Source organism: Choloepus didactylus, chromosome 8 (genome assembly GCF_015220235.1).
Source record: "Choloepus didactylus isolate mChoDid1 chromosome 8, mChoDid1.pri, whole genome shotgun sequence".
NCBI lineage: Eukaryota > Metazoa > Chordata > Mammalia > Pilosa > Megalonychidae > Choloepus > Choloepus didactylus.
The window spans coordinates 117538293-117563845 of NC_051314.1; the positions used below are offsets into that span (position 1 = coordinate 117538293).

At 35.7% G+C, this 25553-nt stretch overlaps 1 protein-coding gene across 2 annotated transcripts in view; it reads right to left on the bottom strand.

Annotated features, from left to right (window-relative positions):
• Nucleotides 1-25553, bottom strand: part of PTPRO (protein tyrosine phosphatase receptor type O) — a 254990-nt gene that overhangs the window by 67602 nt on the left and 161835 nt on the right. For both annotated transcript variants that reach the window (XM_037845676.1, XM_037845675.1), the window contains exons 3-12: nucleotides 23512-23670; nucleotides 21716-21868; nucleotides 19902-20342; nucleotides 18084-18245; nucleotides 14277-14473; nucleotides 9987-10107; nucleotides 9440-9633; nucleotides 8620-8731; nucleotides 4945-5096; nucleotides 3643-3763 (exon numbers count right to left, since the gene is read on the bottom strand). In XM_037845676.1, coding sequence (XP_037701604.1) covers nucleotides 3643-3763; nucleotides 4945-5096; nucleotides 8620-8731; nucleotides 9440-9633; nucleotides 9987-10107; nucleotides 14277-14473; nucleotides 18084-18245; nucleotides 19902-20342; nucleotides 21716-21868; nucleotides 23512-23670 — 1812 coding nt within the window. The remainder of the gene's footprint in view (nucleotides 1-3642; nucleotides 3764-4944; nucleotides 5097-8619; nucleotides 8732-9439; nucleotides 9634-9986; nucleotides 10108-14276; nucleotides 14474-18083; nucleotides 18246-19901; nucleotides 20343-21715; nucleotides 21869-23511; nucleotides 23671-25553) is intronic.

Here is a 25553-nt window from a genome sequence, read left to right on the forward strand (position 1 = left end):
CAGCAAACCTTTCCCTGCAGCCCTAAGGAGGAAGTGTATTTTTTCAGTCTCCACTGGATGGTATTGAAACAATGGATATGGGGATCCCTGATCTGGGAAGACTGGAACTGCAATTCAGAGCCAGAACCCAACAATCTAAATTCAGGGATCAGAAGCCATGCTCTGCACTCAACTGTGTCCCTCCCCTCCCCACCCCCATATCAAAGGCAAGCTTTGAGGGTGGGGTTGGGTGCCAGTCACTGCTACAGGAGCAATTCTCTCATGGTTTTTGCTGCACCTTCTCAGTCTCCCCATTCTGCTCTTTCCTGGATGCTGTACAGGGCTCCCCTGGTCTCTGGAGCCCCAGAACCATTGATTCACACAGTTTCTGCCTGTCCACTAGCTACTTTTGTAGAAGAAATGCATCCTGTAGTTCTCTACTCCACCTTCCTAGCCTGTGCAGTTTTGGTCCTAGCTTTCACAACAGCATTCTGATTCAAACAAGCCCTGAAAATCTGTGTATCAAAGTTGTATTTATCTGCAAAAGGGAATGCAAATGACTTCTATGTATACACCATAAATGTTGTGAAGAAACAAAATGAGATGAAGTTTTGTGAAACAAAATATAACTGTAATTCAGTTATTACTCAAGCAAAATGTTATTTCAGTTATCTGAAAGGTGAAACTTGCTTTGATTAAATATTAACTGGAATACCATATTCAGATCTTACATGTACAATTTCAGTTTAATTCAACAAGTATTTATTAAGCTTCTACAGTAGGCAAAGCATTTTGTTACAGAAAATTCAAAGAGCTTATAAAACACAATAACATGATTGATGGATTAGGAAATAGAACTTTTGATCAAAAACTAAAAGGTAAGATTATTTAGCATTCAGGAAAAACATAAGGCTAAGGACAAGCACTTTGTATATTGATTGTCTTATTTCAGAAAGGAATAAGATAGAGGCAATAATATTTTTGATACTATCATAGGAATAAGGCAAAGCTTACTTCTAAGGGTTATGATGTACTAGGAATAATTTCTGTAAAAACTTGTCTTTCTTTCTATAAGAGCTTTATAAGCTGGTTTCAATACTCTGACTTTTAACAGGGAGACATGCAAGCACAAAACTAATAATAAGTTTGGGATCATGGTTTTCACTCACACTCCTATGTAGGTATAATTGTATCAGTTCATGACTTTAGTCCAAATTCCTGAGGTACCACAGCTGATACCTAATGTCATATAAAAATAACAGTGCAGCATGCAATAGGACCCCTGGATGCTACTTTGGTCAGATTGCCTCTGAACTTGCATTTTAAGGAAGATTGACAAACCAAATGATTTGGAGATAGCAGCCAGGACCTGAGAAACACTTAAAGTTACCAAGAATAATAAAGCTTGGGAAAGATAAGGTACAGGGAACATGGGTATATTCAAATAATTCCAATGACCTGGAAATGAGTTTTGAACTGAACTTCTTATCCACAGAGAACAAAATCAGAGACAATGGATGGACTTGAAAGGCAGCAATGCTTTTAATAGAAGGGATAAAGCTTATGCAGCTTTGGAAGCTAGTGATCTCCACATTCCTAGAATGCAAGTATAGACTGCTAGGGAAAAAGAAAATTTTTCTAAAGTGCCTGGAAGCTTGAACTTGACCAGTGATAATCAACAGGACTCAGCAAATCCTCCTAGGGTTGGCCCAGGAGTAGTACTACACCCTTGAGAGGATTTTGGAAATTGTTTTTAGTAGTCATAACCAAACGAGGAATGTTTTTAGCAGTTATAACCAAAGGAATTAACTAGACTTCTCTGGGCAGGGCTCAGAAACCCTAGATGCCCTGCAATGGTAAAGAGTTCCATAACCATAATGTTGTCCTATGTCCTACATTACTTTCAAATGTTGCACCAGAATAAACCCATCACAATATTAATTTCTAGTACTTTACCCTATAATTATACCAAAAAGCTTTTTCAAGAAATTAAGCAAAATAATCTAGAAGAAAGCTGTCATTAAGTGAGATGCTTAAATGGATTAATATACTATTTTTAAATTACTGAATAAGTAACTTTCTCTGCCCATAGTGTCTATTCAATACATCATTTATTTCCAAGTACACATTTAATTTTAAAGGGTTTCAGTGCAGGAACGTGGCTTTTGTTATGGCAATGGAGATGAAAATATGGAACACAAAAGATTTGAGACTCAGTGTATTATGCATGGAGTTATGGAGGAATGTAACTACTATGTATAGTGAGGGAAGACTGCAGTTTGGTTTGTTTGGGATTTTCTACGAGTTTTCTAAAAGTACATCACTGACAACAATGTTGCTCATGTTAGTTTAAGTTGCCAAAAAACACCCCTGCATAAGTCTTTACTTACAGCTGTCACATGCACACATATAATAATAGAGATGATGTGAGAGTCTTATGAACAGACTCAGACATGTATTATAAATTAGCATATGCCTGAAACAGAGATGTCAGTAAATTTCAATAAATATTTTGCAAATGTTTTTATTATTGCTATGCTTTATATTTCCAATTTTTGAACCAGAAAATTGATAAGAGATCTCTGCTGTAAAAATTACATATTAAAATTATGTGTTTATTTTTGGGTTGCCACTCTTACACTGATATTGCCCCAAGAGGTCTACCACACAGCTTTTTGCCAATCCATCATCAGTTGTCTGCTGCTGATTGTAGCATATGGTCTTTGAAGATGCTTTGAGAATTAGAAACTAAATGTATGCCTGAATACATGGAGCTTTTTCAATGCTGAAAATGTGTTTTGTGTTACATAGTGTCACTCCCAGTTGCATGTCATAATAGAATTATTTTGACACTATATTGCACAAATAACTTTCAGCTCGTCTGCAAGAATATCATACTTTCCTCATTCTCCCTCATTCCCAGTCTTCTATTTTTCTTGGCATGTTATCGTCACTTTAGTTAAAAGTTATTTCCCTCATTCTATCATCATATATAAATATATCTAGTCTCTTATTTATCCTAACTCCAGTTTTTACCTTAGGGTTCCACTGTATCTATGCTTGCTTATTATTTATTATTGATTGGTTAATTAGTTAATTAATATTAATTTGTTTATTTGTTCATTCTTTCATTTATTTTAAACTTTTTGTATGGAAGGACTTCTGATCTTTTTACTGCTTGAAATGCCAAACTTATTCATATTAATTATGTGCATGCATCAGGAGATTTATTTATGTCTTTTAGAATATTTGTCCTTGAACATATACATATGACTTGTATCAAATTTAAAAAAAATCAGTATGTGGGTCATTTTATCTGAGAATTTCAATTTAAGATATTAAAGAGGGCAGTGTACAATATTTACAGGGTTGGGAACACTGCACTAGGCCATCTCCAAGATCCTTCCATTGTTAAGATCCTATGAATTCCTTCCTCCTATGGTGACTCCTCCTGTGTCCAGGCACCTACATTCCACTCCCAGAAACTCATACTAAGTGGAAGGCGCTCTTGTCATGGTATGAATGTCTATTTTCTACTTATAAAAGAAAGTTAGCCATTTTTCTATCATTTCCTTGAGTTGAAGAGCCCATACTAAATCCAGAGGTGCAAACATCAGTTCTCCGGCCATGATTATTTTCACATGCACACCAACACCCCCTTACCCAGCTTGACGAGGCGGAGCATGGAGGTGTTACTTCCTCTTTCAGTGCAAGCAGTTACGGAGAGGTTGTAAATGTCTCCTGGGGGCAGGCTGAGAACTGCAGTCATAACATTGCGTGTTACCTACAAGAGCATCAAAACCGGGTTTTAAACCTCTCACAAATTTGAGCCAGGATACCACTCCCCCTCAGTAACTACAGGACTATGGCTAACATTCCCTCACTATTCTGTGCTGCAATCTGCAACTGATTACAACCCTACGGATACACTATTTCCCCTGAAAATTATATAAATTCCTGTAAGGTAGCCTTAAAAATTCATAATACGTATCAGAAGGAACAACTGTGTAAGTAATTTTATTTAGAATAGGTACTACTCTGATATTTTTTCTTCATATTCATAGCACACTATAGAAAAGGCAAATTGTTGGGTTACTCAGCCCTGGCTGAAAAGCTCAGAATGAAGCCTAGCCATGTCTGTAAGCAAAAGACTTCCTAACTAAAGACTGTATTTCCCAGTCTCCCAAATAGCTAGAGGGGACCATGTGACTAATTCTGACCAATGGGTTGTAAGGGGAAGATACATGGGCAAGTTATAGTCCAGTTCATATCCTGTAAGTCCTTGACCTCCATTTCCTCTCTTTTCCCCCTCTTGTTGGGTAGAATACAGATGGGATAAGGATGAAGTTTCACCTGTGTAGATGAGGACTACACATAGTGGCAGAAGAAGCAAGAAAATAAAAGGAATCTAGATCCCTGGATGACTTCCTAGAGCAGAGGTGCCCTGTTAATTCTAGGCTATCATGAGAGAGACATAAACTTCTACCTTGTTTGATCCACTAATTTTTTTTTTTTTGGTGGGGTGGGTTCTTTGCTATAGTAGCTTAGTCTATATCCTGACTGATACAATATCAAAAAAGCTTAATAAACTAGGAGAAAAATAATCAGTATTCCCAATGTACCCAAATATTTAGGTTTCGGTGAAATGTGGAGAAAATATTGAAATATATAAACTGCAGTTTTCTTAAAAATGTTTGGCATCATGAAGAAAAGCTTTAATTATAACCTTAGATCTAAATTAAAGTAATGGTTAAAGCTATTACAGCTCATTATTAAAAATTAAAAGGTAAGCTCCATAAAGAGAAGAATTTAATTTTTGTTCACTGTTTTATCTCTAGAGCCTAAAACACTGCTAACTATGCAAACATTTGCTTAACATCTCAAGAAATGTTTACTTAATGGTTTTTGATAAGTTCACACAAATAAATGTTCAGATGCCCAATCCTAGGATTCAAAGAAACATACACTCTTTTTAATTTTCTTCTTTCCTTCAGCAACAACCATCCAGTGTAGCATTCTAGAATGGGAGAGATCAGTGGTGTCATCCCCATATGTCCAGCTGATATATAACAGGCTGTTGAAATATTCCACAGAAGTGATTTCTGGAGCCACTGGGGCTACAAGGGAGGGAAGAGGCACAATTTAATGTAATTGTTAATATTAATTAAATGCTTATCCATATAGCATGAAATCCCTTATAGAGTTCATTTAGAAATTAAAATTCACACCCACATGATGGGCCTGGGGACTCCTGGACCTCTCAGCGATGTAGTGAAGGTACAGGGTGGGCACGTGTTTCATGGGACCCACCTTGTATAGCTCAGATACAAGACAGCAAGCCCTGACTGTACCTGAGGACATCAAAGGTTTCTTACACAAATTTCACAGCTGTAAGTTCAGTAAAATGGTCACGTGTTTGGGTATACCTACTGCATGAATCAATTAATATTAATAGGCATTGGTGGTGCTGGAAACTTTGCAGTCCAGTAAAATTAAATCTCTTTTATTATGATACAGTGAAGATGTGTATGGGCATAAAGGACAGTAAGATGGAGGATAGGAAATTAGGAGATAATAGCACTATTAGTAGAATAGAAGATCAATACTATTTCCATAAAATAGCAAGGCAGTATCACTGATGTGCCTAGAACAGTGCTTTGCAGAAGACAGGTCTTCATAAATGCTGCTGTGGTAAGAAGTAAGGGAGGGAAGGAACAGATTCTTCTTTTTCCTCCTGCAACAAAGTTAGAATCTCTCTAATATTGAGCTTACTAATTTATTTTACCTTACTACATATTTAAATCTTAAAATTTCACTCACTGGGAAAGATAGTTCACCCTAAGATTTATATCTATGATCTCTTAAAGCATATGTGTTTTGGTGATTTTTTTAAAAAGTGATAACAAAGGTTTTAAGAAACAAACAGCTGAAATTGGTTTGAAGCAAAGCAAGTGCTCTATTCTGAGATATAGCACAAAATCAACTAAAATATTTGGAGGAAAATTTCTATGAATTATAAAAAATATTTTGTTTAACATACTGCTAATATTCATAACAAACATTTGTGACCAACTATGGTTTCATGAAAAATTATTTACTGAAGAGATTCATAAAACAAAGTAAAAAATATATTTCTGTTTCTTGTGAAATAGGAATAGCATTTCTAATGTTTGACAGTAAAATCTTGAGAAGTAAATAATCCACTTGGCAAGTAATACAAACATATATCATATTTCAGAACATTCTAATAAAAGGAAATAACCTTGGCTTCTTTCTAGCTTGCCAGTATATCTCCATACACTTCATCATGTACAAATACCTATGCATATATTTCTTCAAGTGATATTTTCTCACCAAATTTTAAATCTAGTTAGGAGATAAAACATTTAAAAAAATTGCAAAACCCTAACTACATATTCCCCGCTTCACAGGGGCTGATTTTTTAGATTTTTATACTCCATGTTGTTGCTTTAAAATCCACCATGTTACTGAAAGGCCACAAGATGTCACTATTTGTTTATTAATCATTATTTGGTACTAGGCATAATTATTCTAAAATCGACTTGCAGACAAAGTAAGTTCCCTAACAAAGATAGCCAACTTGAGGTCCTAGGAAATCACACCTAATTCAATATTTTGTTCCTATTTCCTGTTATACCATGCAATTTGGCAATTTGGATTAAAGTTCAAAGCATAGGAAACTAAAGTATGAGATTAGAAAATCAGTTCTTATTTACTTTAAAATTGAAATGAGGGAATAAAGGCAAATAAAAAAGCCACTAAAATTTCAACTGGTTTAAGGTATAAAAATAAAAATCAGCTACCACATATATTATAATATTTATTTATATTACATAATTTAATTCTCATACTACCTTCTGAGGTATTATTTCCATATTATAGATGTGAGAGTTGAGACCAGCTGTGTGGATATGCTTAGATAAGACTGTAGATTACTGATGTGAACATTACTTAGTTGTTTGTCGGGGGGGGGGGGGAGTGGAGAGAGAAGAAATTCTCCAAGGTCAATTTATTGGAGACAATAGACTTCCCACCTAGGCAAATAGCTCACTTATTAACCACAGTTTACTTATCTGGATTTGCTATGGCCACTTAAATTTTTTGCCCAATCTCAATCAGTTCCCTGCCTTAAGCCACTTGAAACCAGAATCCCAAACTCTATTAATATTTTATTTCTGATATCCTCTTTCTGAGACATGACAAACACTGTCGAAGTGGTGCTCTTCTTTATTACAACGAGTTCTAAAACACTTTGTGTTGCTCTATTAACCAGCTGCCAGGTAATATTTCGGGGAGAAAACAGAAGTTCAGAATCATTAAGATAATTTGTTCAAAGTTCTATGGCTATAAAGTAGTAGGGCCAATCCAGGTTTTGGATGCTAAGCCTGGGCTCTTTCTAGTAATCCTCACCTGTCCTGTCTGAGAGAGAAAGAGCTTCCTCAGAAAGTTAACCTGTATGAATTATTGATATAGTGAAGTTTAATTATAATTAAGTGATTATTGATAGTCAAGAGCCTAACACAAGGCTTTTTCCCTTCTTTGTATCTCTCATTTTTCTCTGTTTTTATTATTAATATTAATAGTATTATTATTCTCATATATTATCAATTTCTGGAAAAAAGAGAGCTCTGGACATTGGCTAGTAAAGAAAAGTGACATACTATAAGTTGATCATGTAAGAAGGCACATACAATTAATTTTTTTCATTGAAAATTTCAACTGAGTAAAGCATGATGTCCAGTGAGGAAAATATTTTGGCAAAATTATATTCAACTAAACAATGTTTTTATCCTCTCTTTTCTCAGTACACCTCTAACTCTACAGTCTTGTAGTCCAACATAGGTTCTTGAAAAGTGTTAGTTCAAATAGCAAATTAGTGTTTGCTTGATGAATTTCTCCTTTCATTGCTATTTCTGACTCCTGCTGGTGCAGCTTCACAATTTAAGGTTCCCAGGAAATGACATTTTTTGAGTACCTAAACTTTGTGCTGTGTATTTTGCTGAATAGCTTATTTAATTGTGAAATAATAATAGATTATGGGTGATAGATAAAATAGGTAATAGATACTATTATCATCCCTATTTTACACATGGAAAAAGTGAGGCTTATGAAAGTTAACTTGCCCAGGGTTGCATGTGATGTATGGCAGAACCATGATTCAAACCCAGGTCTATCTTCCTCTAAAGCTCCAAAGTGTTCCTGCACTGGACAACTCCACAGTCAGCCTGTGACTTTTAAAATGGCCTAATTAATAAGGAAATGGCATCACTCGAACAAATATAATCATCAAATGGGTAAAATCAATCGAGTGTGCTATGTGAAGCTGAAGGCTCTGCCTGCTACATCTCCATCTAATCAATTCCAAATATGGAACACACAGGTCAAGGGCAGTGATTCAGAATAAAAATAAGTCAAGGGCAGTAACTCAGAATAAAATTTATGTTTTAATTTTTAAAGCCTATTGTCTAAATAATCAATGTATTATCAGAATCTAGCATGTTATCTTCCGTGAAATTGGTGCTCAAACTATACTGGCGAATGATTGACACTTTCTGGTACCTTAGTACCTCCTCAAAACAATGTTCTCTCCTTAGGAAACCAATTCCCACAACCACTCACCTGTTACAAAGCTGATGGTGGAACTGTCACAACAGCTCATTTCTGGGTCTCCCCATGTCACCATGGTAACCCGGAAGTTGTAGTACCATGCTGGCAACAGATTAGCTATTCTCTGAATGGGGGACAAAAAAAAAAAAAAAAAAGCAAAGACACAAAAGACTAAGGGAGAAAATGATATTTATTTTTGGACTAGAGTTATTTATATTAGCTTAAGAAAAAATTAATAAATGATTTTTATTTTTATTTTTATTTCTGCACCTTTTTTTGGTTCCCAAATTCTCTGTAATAAAAAATTCTTTCTAGAATGAGGTGAGACATAAATAGAATGAAATATAAAAAATATAATTTTTAAGGTGATTCAAAAGCATACGATCAAATATTTCCCATATTAGTTTCATTTTACAATTTCCTACTCTTTAAAAGCCAACCCCTAATGGCCTGGCATTATAGTTAAGTGATGTGTAGATGCTAAAACTAGTCATTGTTAGGAAGAATCCACTAGGCCTAAGGGAAATCTCTTAGGTTTTCCTCCTCGGAAGCCAAGAGAAACAACAACCACTTGGCAGCTCTTCTCCGCTTTAAGCAAATTTTCTTGAGAAAAAAAAATGTGGTGAAAGCTAGCTTCACACAATTTTTTCTTTAAAAAAGAAAAAACCAGATAAAAAGAAAAACGACCCCCAAACCTTAAAAGTGGCAAGCTACCATGCGTATTTACAAAGTCATCTAATTTAGAGATAATCTTTTCCGAGACATTTGCTACCTAAAGAAAGATGCTTCTGTCTACGCAGGAAAGTGTGACGGCTGGTTAAGGGGTGCTCACCACTGAAGCAGTCAAGGAGACGGTCGCTGCTATTTCATAGTAGGTTGTCCACTCCGATGTCATTGTTGAAGGGTTGAAATAAAACATTTCAACCACATATTTTCTGAACACTCCTAAGTAAGGTCTAGTCCAGCTCAGAACCACTGCTGTAGGTCCCAAGGGATAGAGCATTAAATCCTTTATTCCAGTGGGAACTAAGAGGAAGGGGAGGGGGCATGAAAAAAGAAAGCCAAGAAGCAATCTTTAAAATCTTAGCAATGGCTTCAAACTTCTACTTAATAACTAAGGTTTTCAGTGTTCTGATATGATTGCTGAAAACGAAATTAAACGTATTTGTCTCTGATTTTATTTTCCTGAGTAATAAAGGTTAAGGTTGTCTTACAACTGTACAGTTCTAGTCAGTCATTATTCTGAAGGTAGAGCACTGAGTGAATTAGCATGGGCCTTCCAGATATAACGATAATGATTTGAGCTTGCATACAGCACCTCTCCACCTGGTACTCTGATAAAGATAAGGTATTACTCTTGTTTTAGGCTGAAAACTTACCAATGGCAAATGTCACAGGATCTGAAGGTGGTCCAATCAAAGGTCCTTTTCTTAGATATATCACCACCTGGTACTGGGCACCAGGAACCAGATTTTCAACAATAGGTTTGCTTGAGTTCACCTTGAAACCAAAACATTTATTTAAAGCTGGGCTCTCAGAATGTGACCCAGAAGCTAAAGTAGTATTCAGAGTCTTTGTGGAACCACAGACGCTTTTGAAATTCAGATGCCTTTACTCAGGCTGAAGAAGGTCAGATTTCAAAATTAGGATGATTTATGTGAACACTGAAGGGGACCCAGAACATTCAAATTCTATGGCTGGATTTAATAAGCCCCACGAACTGCTTTATACTCATCAATGTCAGGTTTTAACTATGCACACCAGAGACACATCAGCCTCTAACCATAATCAAATCAGCAGTACCAGAAGGATAGTTTGACATCCTGAATTGTAGTATCAGCTGATTACACACAAAGATAAGTGCAGGAACATCTAAAGTCTCTCATCACTTAGAGGCATATAATATCTAATTACAGAGATGGAAATGACCTCAGAGATTATCTAGTCCAAATCTCTCATTGAATAGATCAGGAAAGTAAAGGCAGAGAATTCCCAAGTTCACATATTTTGACTCAGCATTGGTACTAGAAGCCTGGTGTGTGACTTTCAGTTCACATACAGGCAAATCCCTGGACTAGACATCGAGAAACAGTCGCAAAGCACTTTGCAAGGCTATTGTGACCCCATAAAATAATGCAGCAGACAACATTTCACATTGAGATGAGTTCTTCTATACTGTTCTTTATGTATATTTATGTATATATATGTATATAACCTAAAACCTTTGGTTATGTAACAAATACCATCTAGAGAAAAATAGTGGAACATATAGATGAAAAATGTATTTATGGAAGTTGATATTGATATTGGCACACAAAAGTATTGAAGGGTTAACTAACAGATTAAGAGGTACCCTGCTTTGACCTGTAGTATATCTAATATTTAAGATAGCCTTGCTTAGTGGTTAAGAACACAGGTTCTCTATTTAGAATGCCTGAGATCAAATCCTGACTCTACCCCTTATAAGCCGTGGGGATTTATTTATAATTTTTACCTTGGGCTCCTCATCTCTAAAACATCAATAATAATATTATATTTACCTTGTAGAGTTGTTGTGAGGATGCTTAAACCAGAGTATCAATAAATGTTTACTCTTATTACTCTCACTAACTTTTTGGCCTCTAGGGTACATGAAATAGTAAAATTGCTGTGGGAAATAGCCTGAATCAAAGGAGGATAATATTGTTGAGAACTCACCAATGTTGTAAGCTTTTTTAAAAAGCCTCATCACAACTTTAAGGGTAAACATAGTACTGGTGACATGATATGAATTTTAAAACTTTCCAATAGCATAAACTGATTGTACACAGATACAAATTTTATTATTTGAATTGGTATAACTTGTTCTACATATAAAAGGGGGGGCATACCAAAATTTATTTTCTATTGGTCAGACCCAAATAAGATTGAATTGAATTAAGTTCCATCTTCCACATTTCCTTTTTTATTGATACTCTTTCATACAGTGTTCCTTGCCCAGGTTTTAGATTTTTAATTCTCCTGGAAAATGTATAAACAAAGTTAGTCAGCTATAAGTCCTCTTGGACAGAGACTTTCCTAAAGAGACAAACTATAAATAAAGATATGTATTCTATTTCTTAAAAATACATTTTAAATGATAAAGTGAATACATTCTCATTGAAAAAATCATTCACACAACAGAAAAATAAATGAAGTAAATTGGAAGACTCCCTGTTCTCCTCCCATGAATTCCAATATTTTGGTGTGCATTCTTCTAGACTTTCCTTTATGTGCATGTACATGAATAATATAATTTGAACCAAACAGATATATTATTATCAACATTGTTCCAAACTTTTCTTTTGAACCTAACAACACACTGTAGACATCCCACCATACTTGTGAATGCTGAACCAGCTCATTAAACACTCATTTTACCCATTGAGAATATTTAGAATAACACAGGACAGAAAGAGTGTAGATTGTTTCAGGGTGATGTTCAAGTTGCTTTAGTTTGATAATATTATAGGCAGTAATTGATTCTAATTAATCAAATGGCTATCAGGAATCACAGCCACTTAAATATGTCAGCACAACAAATTCATCTTATGGACACAGTACTGTTTTTCAATAAGAAGCAATAATGTGACATATGTCACACAACAACAACAAAATGACAAGAGGGCAATAGTACTGTAGATGACTTGCCTTGGTAACAAATCATAAACACCATTTTTTTCTGCTTTCTTATTTTCCCAGTTACCAGCTTATATCTATACTTCTCCCCCTCCAGGCCTTTTTATTTGTCCTAGACCTCCTTGGGGGTGGATTGGTGGTGGGAAGGAGAAATGCTCCTGCCTGCTATATACTAAACAAAATGTACTTCAGGTTCTGGAGGATCATTCCATAACTCACTACCCAGTTTCCACCCCATTTTTGCATTACAGTCTTTCCTCTCTCCATTCCTGGGTTGGTCTCCATTCCAGAGAATTCTCTCTAGCTCAAAGTAACTTCAACTAGGCACCAGCCCTATCTTTCCTCAGCTAAAGAAACAGAAGGAACGAGAGAGCACAAGCTGGAAGAAATATATATGATACACTATCAAATAACAGAGGTGAACCGGCTGACAGTAAAAGTCCCTTTGAGTCTGAAATGGCCTTGTCATTTTTACATTTATGTGATCCTCTTTCCAATAGCTCTCTTCTGTACATTTAGTACAAGTTTTTTCAGATTTTCCTACAGAGGACCTCTAGGACCTCTCCATTTCCCTCCCTTGATTAAAAGCATCCCATTAGGTCGTATAATAGTAAAAGCTAACAATTTGTGCTCATATTACTATTACTATTACTGTGCTCCAGGCACATTAAACATCATGTCCTTTTATCTTTATTACAACCTATGAGGTACGATATTCTTCTCTCTATATTATAGATTAAGACACTGAGACTTACAGAGAGGAGGAAAGTTGGCCACAGCTGGGAACTGTTAAAATCAGGTCTGGAACCCAAGTCTGTTGGACTCCGGACTCTACAAAGACAGGCAGTGAGGGGGCACCTCCCCCAGGGCAGCACATGCAACCCCACAGAAACAACACTGGCCAGCAAGTCAGATCACCTGGGTCCTGGTCTCACCTCTGAAACCAGGTGACATTGGGCAGACACCTTAGATAGCCTCTTGGCTCTGCCATTTCTCCACTTGTAAAGCTAAAAGACTGATGTATCTTCCTTTCTGACTTTGTCACTTGGCTATTATATAGTTTTGTAAATTGTTGCAAAAATATTTATGGACCAAGGCAGATCACATATAAAAATAAATATACATACATATGATGCTTCTTAACTCTGAAGTTTCTGATTGTGTGTGTGTCTGCAGAGAGACTGCCAACGACAAGTTTACTTTGAAGAATTGACCAAGTCCTTTATACAATGCTGATTGGGCACCGATTTTATAATCAACAGATACTGAAGACTGAATAGCACTACAGTAGTCATCAGGAGAGTTACAACAAAAATCCCCCTTTTCTCCAAACATTCACATACAAACTCATACACAAAGCAACACATATGAAGAACGAAAACACAATGAGGACAAATTCCAGTGAACGCATTCAATGAACCTCTGTGGACGGCCAGACTCTAAGCTTCATGAAATCCGTGTTCAGGTTTAATCTGCCTTTCTCTCTAGCATCTCACACAGGACCCACTGAGCACACACAGTTACACAATAATTAATGCAGTTGCAGGGAAGCATGAGGATACCGGCAGTGACTCCCCCGGCTCCTCCTTTCTGTGAGCTCCTAGGACCTCTTGGTCATTCATCCACAGCCTAGGCCTTATTAGATGTTCACCTGTCCATTATTCTAACTGAATGTTGAGCTCTGTAAGAGCAGAACGTTAAAAAATTTTCTAGATCTCCAACATCTGTGCTAGTACCTGGCACATCATAGGTGCTTAGGAAATGCTCTTAACTACAGGAATGAGAGTAAAAGGACCACGGCCCTCAATGTGGCGTTTCCTCTGAGGGAAAAGAGGACAGTGTAGTTGGAAGGGCTGTGTGTGCTCATTTCCTGGCTTCTCTCCCGGCCCTTGCTACCACCATTACAACAGGGAGACCTCATCTCAGCTTCTTGCAGTTGTCTGCGTTTGTGGCCCCGGCGTGGCTGTGCTTCAGTGGGGGTAGGGTGCCCGTCAGCATTTCTCTTCCTTTACCTGAGTGCAGTACTGCTTCTCAAGCCTCTGGCTCTCCTTTTGTTTCTGACAGGTTAGTGACACCACAGATACAATCGTGCTGTTGTAGTTCTCTTGGGAAGACGTCCAGGACATCAAGGCAGAGGTTGAGCTTAATACATGCACACTTACATGCTGGGGTTTCTCGGTCAATTCTTCAATCCACTCTCCTGAGGGACCTAAAATTCCCAAACCAGAGTACAGGTGAGTCTTCAAGCTGAGTGATTGCAATAAGAAGGCTCTAGTTTTAAGAATTATGTTGTTTTTCTTTTGCTCCTACAAAAATATTCAAGGTAAGATACGGCAGTCAGCCTGATAACTCTTTGGCTCCTCTGCACACCTACAGTCCTCAATACTGTGACTTTCTTATCGACTGCAGTAGCAAAAACAGTTCTACTGAGAGACAGGGGCCCCATTTCAGTTGTGATGAGCATCTGAAATTATTCTGGTAAATTCTCAACCAGAGAAATTTACTTCTCTTTGAGCAAAGAGTAGGTGTGGCAATGTGGCATTTCATCAGTGTTTATAATTCCTTTGGTGTCAGGATGTTTGGTCTCTAGAAATAATTAATTTGAGATTCAAATTAGCCTCTACTACAGTCGTATGAGAATTTATTAAATTTGGCAACAGCAGGATCAAAAAAGGCAGCTGTGACCATATTAGAGAAAAACAGGCAACAGGCTGGTTCAATTATAGGAGCTGGCCAAAACCTGGGTGATAATTGAGGGACACGGCGGGTCCCTTATTACAAAATAGCTTCATGGCAGTGCTTTGTTCTCTTCGGTTTCTAAAACGGTTATTAGCACAGTGCCTGACACATAGAAAGGACTAAAGAAATGTTAAGGTGATTATTATCTACTGAAATTCCCTGTTGAAATGCAAATGTGCATCCTCCTTTTATTTGCTTAGGATGCCTTTCTTAGCTCTTTACAAGAAAGCAAGGATTTTTAGGCTGGAACCCAGGAGAGGAAAAGGAGCAACTAGCTCTGCTGAGGAGGGCAGGAACAGGCTTAGGGTAAATGTACAAGGGAAATAATAGCAATAATAAAAATAAATGGTAACGATAGCAGAGATATTATGCTGACTATGCATTAGGCACTGTTTTAAGTTCATATGTGTTTATATAATTTAATCCTTTAACTTTCATACAAGCCCATGAGATAAGTACTACTATTAACCTCACTTTCAAATAAGGAAACTGAGGCAGAGATAGGTTATGTAGAACTGGGATTCAAACGCAGGGAGTCTTGTTCCAAAATCCATGCTCGTAACCCCTGTATGAGCCTCCCTGGGATAGTGAAAAGCACTGGTTTGAACATAGGAGAGTTGACCCAAGACTTTGCTTATTATTAGTGATGCAAACTTGGGCAATGACTTTACTTTCCTGAATCTCAGTCATTGCATCTGTCAAATGGGTAAATCACAGAATGTTAGAATTGAAAAGAACTTTAGCACTTCAATGCCTTATTTTACTGATGAGGAAACCATGGCCCAGAAACCTGAATGACCTGCCTAATGTCACAGAGCTGATGAGTGCTTGGGACCCAACCCAGACTGGTCTCCTGGGTCACTGCTTTTTGCCCATCATGATGCCATCTGATTAATCTACCTCACAAGGCTTGGGATCAAATGAGACAAAACGTGTTAGAGAACTATATAAGCATGAAGTGTTAGCACTGTTACGAATACTACTAGTGAAGTGGAGGCACAGAGAGAAGTGTGAGGAAGCAAAACAAATTCACTTCTTTAATGTTTTCACATTTGGACTACCTGAAAATCAACTCAAGGCAACAGATCGTTGCAGGCTATATGGAAATGGACAACTCTGTTATCGTAGGTTCTAATCCTCGTACCAACACTTGTGAAAGTCACTGAAACTTTCTGTGACATTTTTCCCACCTGAAAAATCAGGGCAATAAAAATGTTCACTTCATCAAGCTGTTGGGGAACTAATGTAAATTTCTACCATAATTCTCAATTCTAGGGAAAGTTTTCAAAACTACATCTGTAGAAATCATAATGCAACCACAAAAATAACAATTTTAGTGTAATAAATTTTAATATGAGAGCTCAACCTCAGAATGTCTGAAATGGCTTGGTCAGGAAAATGGGCTGCAATTATGATTTAGCTGGTGTGTGTGTTCACTGTGTTGTGGAAAATTAAGCCACCCTCATTTGTTGCTCACGTATCTCATTAAGTATAAGTATTTACACCTGCAGTATCTTTTTTTTTAACCAAAGTATTATACACAGCAAACCTAAATAACTTATTAATGCAGAACAAAATATCTTAAGCATTAAAAATTATCATTCTTTTATTGGGAGAGAATAAATACCATTTATGGTGGCCTACATTTTTCTAGGATGAATTTAAGAATTCTGGCATATTCTGAATAGCATTAGTCACTTTGGACGCTCTAAAAATAGAGTGTTTGATGCATAAATGTGGTGGTGAAATGTATAAAAGAGTGAATAATTAAGCAAATAAGTATGACCCCAGCCTAGGATTTTATAATTTGGTATGAGAAGCAAGATTTACCCCAAATAAATAATTCTGGGAAAATTCCATGTGCTAAGAAGTTCTGTATTTTGCATTGGGCAATATGAAGCACAATAGGAATTCAGAGAAGGGAAAAGCCAGCATGCCCAGTTTAATTGAGAGAGGTTTTCATGGGAGCCATAAAACCTTGAGATGGATGTCTACGGTAGTCAGGAAATTCTTTTGCTCAGTGCAACATTTTTAGCCCCATGGGAAGAACTGAATACTAAGCTTTATTCTTATTCTCAAGTTATCTCATGCAAAACCTCCTGTACTTTGCAAGCAAGGCAATGATGGATATCCTGAGTGCATGGCTAAGGGACCACTCCATCCTTTCACCAGTGGTCACCTTTTTGGTTCCTTAAAGTAAAAATGTTATGAGACATTTTCAACATTTTTAAGCTGCTGAATCAACTGATCTCTTGCTCACTGTCTCTACCACCTTCCTCCCCCTTTTGAGGATTATTTGCTAAGAGGCGATATTTTGCCTTCAGACAAGGCAATAGGCGAAGGCAATAGAGTGGTATGCTGGTCATCCTTTTCTGAGAGTAATTTTTACCCATTGCATTCTGGTTTTTCTTTCTGGTGAAAGAAATAAGCTAGGTAATTGATCTTTGGCCTCTAAACTTCCAGTAAATATGGTCAGCTTAACTAAACAAAATATTACAGAGAAATGTACTATTTGTGCTGCCTTTAGAAACTATTGCTGTGCGATTACATCTTATGCAATCAGTAGAAGCAGCGCTAAAACTTGACATTGGCGCTTTTAGGACTCTCTACCTTTGTCTTTTTCCACCACATTTATGGGGACTGCCTGGGTATAAATGCACCTTAATCTGTCTTTCTTTTGAGAACCACAATAATTTCAATACTCTAATGAGATTTTTCACACAGTCCTACAATATAAATTTTCATTATGGCCTCAAACAAAAATCATATTTCCCAACCTGTGCGTCCATGTCCTTGGAGAGTTTGTTATGGCTAGTGTGGAAGGTCAGTTTAATAAATGTTCAATTATAACAACATAAAAAAAATCCTCAAGTTAAGTCTCTGGGTAGGTTTGCTACTATTAAATATACATATATTTCCTCTGCTGTCAAAAATCTCTTGGACCCCAGCATCTCCTGACCTTGATGAATTCTCAGGATCCCAAAGGTTTGATGAATAATTGATGCCCAAACATCATTAATCTCATCAGTTTTATTGTTCTAGCTCCCCTGAAAGTGCAAAATAATCTCTTTGGTACTTACTGATATAAAAGCTGAGTGATTTTGCTGACTGACTTTTTCGAGTTTCACAAGATCCTGCGGAACTAAAGGTTGTCACAGATAATTTATATTTCCCAGGCTCCTTCAGTTCAGCAACAAATTCATGTGCTTCTTCATCCACTGTCAAATGTTCAGTAAAGTTTTCTAAATCATAAATAAAAAAAGAGAATATATATAAGAACTGACACTTGAAAAGATTCTGGCTACAGACATGCCAATTAATACAAAATAAATATTTTTGTGTTGTCTCCTTCCTTTTGTCAAGTTCAAGTATACCTCTAAACTAACGGTAATAGAAAGGAAGAATGAATAAGAGTTCAAATTGCTTTTCATAAAATTTAAATAACTAAACTAAAATGTGGTTTCCAAATCAAAACTAAAGATGAGTATATACTGCATATGTTCTATATTGTTACCCAACAAATTTTTATGCACAAAATAGCAGAATGTTAGGAGAAGACAGAAATAGCTGAGTTACTTATTTGGATATAAGGAATAAAACTTCTAAAAATAAAAGCAATTCTGCATTGCTTCAGCATCTATCTCCCACTGCTTATTACTTCATTTGAAATAATTATCATCAGTTGGTGCCTATAATTGCCTTCAAAAGAACACAATGCAGTCAAATAAAAGCATGGAATAGGCAGTAAAAAAATTTCTGAGATACAAAGACCCAATTTTCCATAGACTATATTGAGGAACAGGAAACTAAAAGACAGATTAAAGAAACTTTTGTTACATAAGCAATTCCAGGCAAATGTTAAGACTTTTGACTCAAATAATTGGAAATGACAAAGGATTTCAATTTAATGTAATATTTGGGTATGGCTGATTGCTCAATCATCTAGTACAGAGGAATCCACAGATTTTGTTTCATTCTATTAAATAAAATAGGGGTAAACAACTTGTCATATATGAGACTATATAATCCTGATGTCCTATCTTGAAAATAAGGCTGTCATTTTAACTTTAAAGTTTGACAACTGCATAACCTTTGCCACCCAAACTACTAGACTGTAAAGTATAAAATGAAGTACATCGCTGTATAAACACCACAAAGAACAAATAATCGTAAAAGGCTATCATTCTAACAATTCAAATATGACTTATGACTCAAATTTGCCAAATGCCATGGCCCTGTTTTCACAAATTAGTGGGCTAAAATATAAAGAATGAGTCTCAGATTCTGCATAAATGAAATTAAGATATAATTAAGTAGCTACATTCAAAGTGCCAACTGCTGTATATTTTCTATTTTATTAACAGCTCCTGCAAAAATGTTAGTGGTGTTAATTCCAGAGAGGCACTTCCTAAAGGGAATAGGGTAGCTAAATAAGAAGGACACAGTTTTGATATTCTTGGGGAAGCAGCCATTTTCCCAAAATATTCTTTGTTGCATGCTTCACAAAGTTACATACAAGAAAACAGAAAATTTCTCCAGGATAGTCTTTAATCTATAATGGTAAGATCTTTAACTCAATATCTTTCCAAATACAGGTTTTCCTCAGTGGCCTGGTGTTTGTGAAATTTTGGGCAGTGAAATGTGCACAATTGCCACTGCTTGGCAATTTATGGATTATGCAAATCTACTAATTTCAATCCAACCTGTCCATTTTTGTTTTCTAGCCTCAACCCACAATGTATACTCAATTAAGTCTTCCCTTTCTTTACCATTTGTCTTTAAGTATGAACTGACGACCGTCATTCTTTCCAAACTAAAATTTAAAAACATTTTGATTTCCTTTCCTTTGATTGTACTGTATCTCGTATCTCATTTCTTCTGATTTCCTATTGCTTTACCTTCTCTTTCTAGATGAATATGGAACCCATCAAAGGCAGTGGGTGGTTTTGGTGGTAACCAGCTCAGGATCATTTGCACAGGGGAAAAAGAGAAGGAGCCTGGTGTTGATTTTTCAGTCTCACTGAGTGTATTGTTATTTTCATATTCCATGGGAACTACACTGACAAATTCATCTTCGCTTTCAGGAGTTGCAGATGCACTGTTCCACCAATACGGCTGAGATGTAGCTTCATAGTCACTGCTGTTAAAATCAGGCCAACCCGAAGAAATGCTGACAGAGGGTATTTCAGGAGTTTCATCTGTAAAATGGAAGAGTTTGTTTCCCATTGTATCTTGTGATCTCATGAATGATTCATCCGGGAAACTGCCACTCTGTTCTTCCCAATTGTTTTTGTTCAAGCTTATGATACGAACTGAAATGTTTCGGGGTGGATAAGGGGCTGTAAAAGAGAGAATTTACATTTACACATATTTTAACTCCATTATGGTAAATAAATAATCTATTAATGAGTCAAATCCACAACAGATTTACAAAATAGAAATAAAAGGACTCTGTGTGACATAGTTGCCTAAGAGAGTTGCATAAATGAGTTGCCTTTAAAGGCATTTACACTTAATTGCAATTATGACTTCACTTCTCACCTCTCTAAAATGAAACATAAGAGCAGAAAACGAGTCTATAAATTAAATAAGCATATGTTTCTAGAGATAGAAAATTATGAAGGAATTCCACATGTTGTCTGCCTGTAACAGTTTCTACCTATCTTTCAAATATCAGTTCAAATGTCACCTCTTCCATGGACCTCTAATTAAAAATAATTTCCCCTCCTTTGTGAGCTCATATAACTTTGTACCTCCTTTATACTATTTATGTTACACCTTGCATGATTGTCATTTCTATAGTTCCTCTTCCGTTTTTAAGGATAGGGAGCCTCTCTCGTTACCTGGAACAACTCCCAGGTAAATGGTACTCAGTGTTTCTTTACTTAACCTAAATAATGAAAAATACAAATAGAATCTTACATATTGATGTGAGGGAATTACTTAGTTAGCTGAAATGGTCTCATTGTCTTGGCCCTAATTAATGAAAATCTTGACATCCTAGAATTTCAGATCGGAAGGGCCTCAGTGGTTACTTTAACCTGTTCCCAGTGTTTTTAACAATGGCCTCTCCAGCACACCCACTGCAGACTCAGGCACTTTAGTAGGACTACACAACCTGGCTTATACTGCTGACGGGTATTCAGTGGGTATGTATTTGTTTCATCCATCATCCAACTGTCCATCTGGTAATAGTGCTTCATATTTGTGATGCTACTAAAACGAAGGGCCACAAGTTTCAGATAAATCTAAATTTCAATATTTTCCTTTAATAATCTGATAATCTGAACTAGAATGTCTCCCTTTTGTTTTTCTGCTATATAGGGATCTTTCAACGCCGTAAAATGACCAATGTCTATTTGGTCCAGTTAAGTTACTTAATTATAACTTTTTGGTAGTATCATGCACTTCTTTTACTAGAAGATTATAAATCTATGATTACATTGACACATTTTAGAATTTTCTTATTGAATATTTGCTTAGTTCTTCTTACATTGATAAAAAATTTGTATTGGGCTGTTAAAATATGTTTATTTTCTTCTTTAGCTCTGGAGCAGAAATTTCTCAGCAGGATATATATATATATATATATACATACACATATATATATATATACACATATGTATATATATATACACACACACATATATATATACCATAGCATATAATTTAATTATTTTTTTCACTAAATTTGATTCTTCAGAATACTTACCGGTTCTATGCTGTTTGGGTTCATGACTGACACCACTATACTCCACGAGAGTACTTTTATTAAAAGTAGCTTCCGATACCAGCTGAAAGGTAATATTACTATAACATATTCCTGGCAACCAGTGGTTGAATACTGTTTTTCCCTTAAAGAAATCTGTGAACGGAAAAATCAATCATATTAAAAATGTGTTCGTCTAAATGCCACACACTTCTAGAAAGTTCTGATCTTAATTATAAGTAAACATTCCTAAAATATTCCTTCAACTGCAGGCAGGCATGGTCAGCAAAAAAGAATTGGTAGAAGGCTAGGGATGAAAGTGTGGATCTTTAGACTCAATGCTGAAAGGCCAGAATTCCTAAGGAGATTGGCTACCATTGAAGTTAAATATTTATTTTAAGAAGAACTTTTGGAGTGTTAAGTGTAGAAGATAAGGTGCAGAAATTTTATAGATTAGAATATGTTTGCCATTTACTTTGAGGTATTTTACTACTTATGACTAAGGAAAAAGCAATTTTACAAGAAATGTTTCACTAAGGATCACTTGAGAAAACTAGGCTATTTTAAAAGGAGACTGATTTATCTGCCAGGAAGGGCCTGCTCAAAGAAAGAAAACAAAAAATTTGGATTTAGCTTGAAAAACATTAAAGAAAATAACAAATTTAAAAATCCAATCCAAGTTAAAAAGAAATAAGGGAAAGAAATTAAAGTACTAATTATTGAATTACAAGCTAATACTAGTTTAAAAATTAATCGACTTCAAACAAGCATATTTTTAAAACTTATTTTTAAACTCATGATTTTTAAGTCAACCAAAATTTCAGTGATTATTTTTCAATCATTCATGAATTTGTATTTGCATATGAATACTAAGTGAATAAGGTTCCACTTATTAATTTGTAGATAATCTGTTTTCATTAAAAATAAAGAATACAATAAATTGTGGGTCTTATGTTTATGTTTATTTGATTATTTGATGTTAACAACTAATCTCTAAATTCACTGCATATATTTTAAACAGTGTCTCACAAAAATGAACCCCCGAAGGGAGGTGGTAAAAACAGCAAGTTTCTTTCTCTCTCTCTCTCTCTCTCTCTCTCTCTCTCACACACACACACACACACACACATATATTCGGGAACATATATACAGTCTACCAGAGAGTTTTACTTGATTCTTTTGAATAATTTGAATAATTAATAATAATAATTTGAATAATTAATTCCCTGGGCTCTCTTCCCTCCCCTTTTCAAAGCACCCCCACCAAGCCAGCCAAAATGGCTAATTCAATTTTTGTATATTAATGCAATCATTTAATTGTTCATATAGATAAACATATACAAAAGAACCAAAATGCATGGTCTTTTGCATTTGAGAATAATCTTGGACCATCTCTAAGTGAAACTTTGTCAAGGATGCCCTGCTAACTTCTAGTCCTAGAAATTCCCTTTTAACATACCCAGAAGGAAATGGTTAGGTAGGTACTTTTACACTTAAATTTGAATTTTCACCTGCACCTGGCATTTCCTGTAGCTGACATGTTATCTCTGGCAAGAATAGCATGTAAGTGATAATAATTTGATTATTCTTCATGCTGTATGCATGACACATGATTCTAAACTAATGAACCAAATGTCCTGAAACAAGATTTTCATGAATCTTTGACCTATCAATTAATGGTTCATTGATAGGTCAAATAACAAATTATAAAATCTCTTTAGAGCAGGAGAGGACTAGTTTGCAAAAATCATGTAAAAAGTAATAGCCATCATGTATTCAGCCTTCCTGTTGTATCTTACCTTTATATAGCATTGTCCGGAAGTCTTTACCTTCCCAGTAGCTTATGTTAACTCTGGTGAAAATGTTATATTTTTCTGGATAATGAATTTCAAATAGGACTCCTGTTTCAGGAGAAGGTTTATAATCATATATTGAAACACTGGTTACAGGTAGAGGTTCTACAGAAGGGAAGTAAAAGGAGAAAGGGAGAGGGGGAAAAATTAGAAAAATCATTTATCAATGGAGTACCAAGCTTTGCATCTATCACAACTTACACGTATTTTTATTCTCCTTGAGCACCAAATTTCTCAGTGCTCATGGGTCGAGTGTTCTCCTTAGCAGTAATTAATAAAGCACATTTTATATGATGCTTTCTGCCTTTCAAAGAACTTTCATATTCATTTTCCATTTGCCTTTTGCAACAACCCTGGGGGCTAGGAAGAGTAAATATTAATACCTGCATTCAACGTACAAAAATAATGATAACCCAGAGACTTGTTATTTTGACAAAGGTCATTTTGCATGTATATGGCAGAGTATCTACCTGAAGACTCCTAGATCATTTTTCTTTTCCCCATGCAGAGAAAGTTTGATATTCATAACAGGTCAATAACAAATAAATTTTGGCTCTTACCAAAAACAAATATTTATGTGATTATTTATTTCTTTTTGTGACCTTAGCAATTCATTTTCTATATTAACTATAAGAATACAAACCATCCCATGTTGTGAAAATTAGTTTTAAGTGGTTATCTAAACCACTCTTTCTACAGAAGTTTTAAAAGACACATTTATTTTTATTTTGCTTGAGTTGTTAATTCATCATAAAACCTTTGAAATACTCAGATTTTTACCATGATTGATATATGTCTGCATCCCCTCCACATCACACTGTTCAGCAAAATTCTTGTGAAAAGACAGAGTCCCACACTTCTTCTGAAGGAAATGTTGGATAAATTTCACTTTCACTAATTTTATTCCAGAAAATATTTTAAGTAATTTGGTTTGGGACAGTTACTGTATTACGGAAAAATTAATTTTGGTTCAAAGTTTTAGAATTGAGAGGATTCTAGGACATCATCTATAGTCTAAATTAAAGCAATGTCCTTAAATTTTATATTTTTAAAATTTCAGTTTCAATAACATAAGAAATAAAACTTTCACATATTTCATTCAACAAATAATTATAGTGTAACTACATGCTTCAATCCATAACTATATATATATATATGTTTCATTTTCTTCCCCAAGTTCTTATCTATTCTTGCTTTGATTGTGGAGATATGGAAAGGATTGAGGCTACACTGGTTTTGAATTTTTTCAAAAACCAAGCCAACACCTATGAAATACTTAGGAAGGCCTATTCAGATTGCAGCATATTTTGTGATCATGTCTCTGTAAATAATGTGATATCAATTCCAGTTAAAATGGTTCTGTTTTATCTCTCTCACTTCTGGTCTTTCTACTTACATGAAATATATATATTTTATATTCCAGGTAAACAAACAAAATCTCTATGACTCTGAGTATTTCTCTTTGATTAATCCCAAAGAAATTTTGAAACATCTGACACTCTTTCTTTCAAGCTAGCCTAATTACTAACCCAAAAGTCTAACAAATCCAGTTATTGACTCTGGATCTAAGGGAACCAAAATGGAAACGAGCTGCAAAGGCAGCCACAGAGCTGTAACTCTTCAACTGCTGCAGTCCTGTTTCACATCTTCACCAGGATTCTGTCTGCTCTATGGAGAAGTTAGAGGTTAACTCAGTCTTTCGTACCCTAGGGCATGAAGTGTGCATATCAAAGCCAGTCAAACCGAAATTCAAGAGACACATGAGGATTAGAACACAGATATTTTATTTTATGATTTTTTTTGGCTGCTGCAAGCTACTTAAATTTTAAACTGAGAGAATTTTTAAAATGCCTTTATGTCCAAAGGAATGGAGGCATGCATTGCACGGCCCACTTGCGATCTCACTTGACTCATTAGCTGCATCCATCCAGGATACTGAAATGGGCTGGCAGCAGTAGGCACGAAGGTCAGGAAGGGTGGTTACCATT